The following is a 3,441-nucleotide window of genomic DNA, read 5'->3' on the forward strand; positions in this document are numbered from 1 at the left end:
GAGGGGGATGCGGACCGGTTAGGGAGGCAGAGACAGGTTGGACTGGTTTTGGGATGCAGTGGGTGGAGGGGAAGAGCTGGGCTGGTTATGTGGTGCAGTGGGGGGAGGGGACGAACTGGGCTGGTTTTGGGATGCGGTGGGGGAAGGGGAGATTTTGAAGCTGGTGAAGTCCACATTGATACGATTGGGCTGCAGGGTTCCCAGGCGGAATATGAGTTGCTGTTCCTGCAACCTTCAGGTGGCATCATTGTGGCACTGCAGGAGGCCCATGATGGACATGTCATCTAAAGAATGGGAGGGGGAGTGGAAAGGGTTTGCGACTGGGAGGTGCAGTTGTTTATTGCGAACCGAGCGGAGGTGTTCTGCAAAGCAGTCCCCAAGCCTCTGCTTGGTTTACCCAATGTAGAGGAAGCCTACTAACCTGATCCCACCTCCTTGACCTGTCCGTCTTCCCTGGAATGACCTATCCCCTCCCTACCTCCCCACCTATACTCTCCTCTCCACCTATCTTCTTTTCTCTCCATCTTCGGTCCGCCTCCCCCTCTCTCCCTATTTATTCCAGAACCCCCACCCCATCCCCCTCTCTGATAAAGGGTCTAGGCCCGAAACGTCAGCTTTTGTGCTCCTGAGATGCTGCTGGGCCTGCTGTGTTCATCCAGCCTCACATTTCATTATCTTGGATTCTCCAGCATCTGCAGTTCCCATTATCACCTTTACCAGGATGTTGCCTGGTCTGGAGAGCAGGCCGTATGAAGAGAGGCTGAGGGACTTGGGTCTGTTCTCATTGGAGAGAAGGAGGCTAAGAGGGGATTTAATAGAGACATACAAGATGATCAGATGATTAGATAGGGTAGAGAGTGAAAGTCTTTTTCCAAGGATGATGACTTCAGCTTGTACAAGGGGGCATAGCTACAAATTGAGGGGTGATAGATTTAAGACAGATGTCAGAGGCAGGTTCTTTACTCAGAGAGTGGTAAGGGCGTGGAATGCCCTGCCTGCCAATGTAGTTAACTCAGCCACATTAGGAGCATTTAAACAGACCTTGGATAAGCATATGGATGATGATGGGATAGTGTAGGGGGATGGGCTTAGATTAGTTCACAGGTCGGTGCAACTTCGAGGGCCGAAGGGCCTGTTCTGCGCTGTATTGTTCTATGTTCTATGCCATTCAGTTTAATCCTGCTGGCTTGGAAGCTTCTCAAAATTTTCATTTTTGGACCAACAAATATAAATGTTGAAAGAGAGGATTAATTAAAGAAAACACAGATTTAAGGGAAAAAAATCAGGTACAACTAATCTACTTACTGTTTTGCTTGAGGTAAAGGAAAGGGTAAATGATGATCATAGTGTTATATGGACTTCCAGAAAGCATTTAATAAAATGCCACACAGTAGACTTGTGAGCAGTAATGGAGTTCATGGAATAAAGTGACAGCAGCAACATGGAGACACAATCGGCTGAGTGATATGAAACGGGCAGGAGCAGTGAACGTTTTATTTAAAGTTAAGCCCAACACAGGAAGATGCAGGCTCAGCACTTGAACTAGGAGCAGCATTGTAGATAGTTTCGCTCAATGGGCTACTGGAAGGGAGCGAAGCAGCAAAAGCAGCTGATCAGACAATCGAAGTATTAGTGAGAAAGATGCTCCATGAGCTTCTCACACTTATTGCTCGAGGCCAGGATGGAAAGACAGGACAAAGGGAGAGCACTTTAAGAAGTACTAACTTGTGTGAGAGGTATAGAGAACTGACAAAAATCGTGTTGAACACCTAACTGATTTATTTTGTTTTTGTCTAGGGTATTAATATCTATTACTGAACTGGAGGATATCCACTTGTGCAGACACAGACTGAGGCGTACACGGTTTGGTCCCAAATTCACCTTAAAAGCCCAATCACTGCAGTGACTTGTGAATGCCCCGGTGCCTCAGTAGGTTGGATGATCGGGTGAATCCCTTTCCACATACGGTGCAGGTGAATGGTCTTTCCCCAGTGTGAACTTGCTGGTGTGTTACCAGGCCAGAAAACTGACTGAATCCCTTTCCACACTCGGAGCAGGTGAAGGGCCACTCCCCAGTGTGAACGCTCCGATGAGACATCAGTCCTTGGGAACTTTTGTAGCACTTCCCACAATCTGGGCACTTGAAAGGTCTCTCGCCGCTGTGAACCCGTTGGTGTGTCTGCAGGGCAGACAACTGAGTGAATCCAATCCCGCACTTGGTGCAGGTGAATGGCCTCTCCCCAGTGTGTACGCGCTGGTGCGTTAGCAGGGTGGATGAGTGACTGAATCGCTTTCCGCACACAGAACAGGCGAATGGTTTCTCCCCAGTGTGAACGCGCTCGTGTGTCAGCAGGTGGGATGAGTGAGTGAATCCCCTTCCGCACTTGGAACAGCTGTACGGCCTCTCCCCGGTGTGAACGCGCTGGTGCGCAGTGAGTTGAGATGATTGCCTGAAGCCAGCCCCACAGTGAGAGCACCTGAACGGTCTTTCGTCCGTGTGAATACGTTGATGGGATATCAATTCCCCTGAACTCTTAAAGCATTTGCCACAGTCTGGACATTTAAAAGGTCTGTCATCAGTGTGAACTCGACAGTGCTCCAGTAAGTGAGAAGACTGAGTGAAACCCTTCCCACACTCAGAGCAGGTGAATGGTCTCTCCCCTGTGTGGACTCGCTGGTGTATCAGCAAGCGGGATGTGTTGGTGAATCCCCTGCCACATTCAGGGCAGGTGAACGGCCGGTCTCCGTGAATGCGCTGGTGTCGAGTCAGATAATCCAGTTTTCTGAACCCAGTCCCACACTGAGAACATTTGAATGGGGTCTCATCAGTGTGAACAAATTGATGGGATATCAGTTCCCCAGAGGTTTTGTAACACTTCCCACAGTCTGAGCACTTAAAAGGTCTCTCATCAGTGTGAACGCGTTGATGTCTTAGCAGTTCAGATGTCCGGGTGAATCCTTTCCCACATTCAATGCAGGTGAATGGCCTCTCCCCATTGTGACAACGTCGATGAGTTTCCAACTCCGACGGGTAAGTGAATCCCTTCCCACAGTCCCCACATTTACACTGCTTCTCTCCACTGCAACCGCATTTGTGTCTTAACAGGCCAGATGATCGGCTGAAATCTTGTCCACACACAGCGCACGTGTGCGGTTTCTCCCTACTGGGGACCGTGCTACTTTCACCCATGTCCACAACTCGACAACGCTGATGGTGCAATAACTCTGGCAGATTGTGATGTGACGTTTGGTTTCAGTTTCAGGGCTGCAAGCCTATCCCGTCAAATAAACGCAGGAAGAAAAAACTGTGAGGAAAAACACAAAAGCCTGCTGTGAAATTGAACTGAACGCATGTGGGAACTTATCCAGCCAGCACGAGGAAAATGCTTTTCCTCACGGTTTAAAAGATGTAAACAAACAGGGATTTCCATATACTACATG

General features: G+C 49.1%; 1 protein-coding gene across 1 annotated transcript; it reads right to left on the bottom strand.

The window, feature by feature from the left end:
- Window positions 1-659: 659 nt before the first annotated feature.
- On the bottom strand, window positions 660-3,221 carry LOC132205975 (gastrula zinc finger protein XlCGF26.1-like). Its single transcript, XM_048524520.2, has one exon. The coding sequence runs from the start codon at window positions 3,188-3,190 to the stop codon at window positions 1,895-1,897; it is 1,296 nt and encodes a 431-aa protein (XP_048380477.1). The 5' UTR covers window positions 3,191-3,221; the 3' UTR covers window positions 660-1,894.
- Between the last annotated feature and the right edge of the window lie 220 nt (window positions 3,222-3,441).

Source organism: Stegostoma tigrinum, chromosome 43 (assembly GCF_030684315.1).
Source record: "Stegostoma tigrinum isolate sSteTig4 chromosome 43, sSteTig4.hap1, whole genome shotgun sequence".
Taxonomy (NCBI): domain Eukaryota; kingdom Metazoa; phylum Chordata; class Chondrichthyes; order Orectolobiformes; family Stegostomatidae; genus Stegostoma; species Stegostoma tigrinum.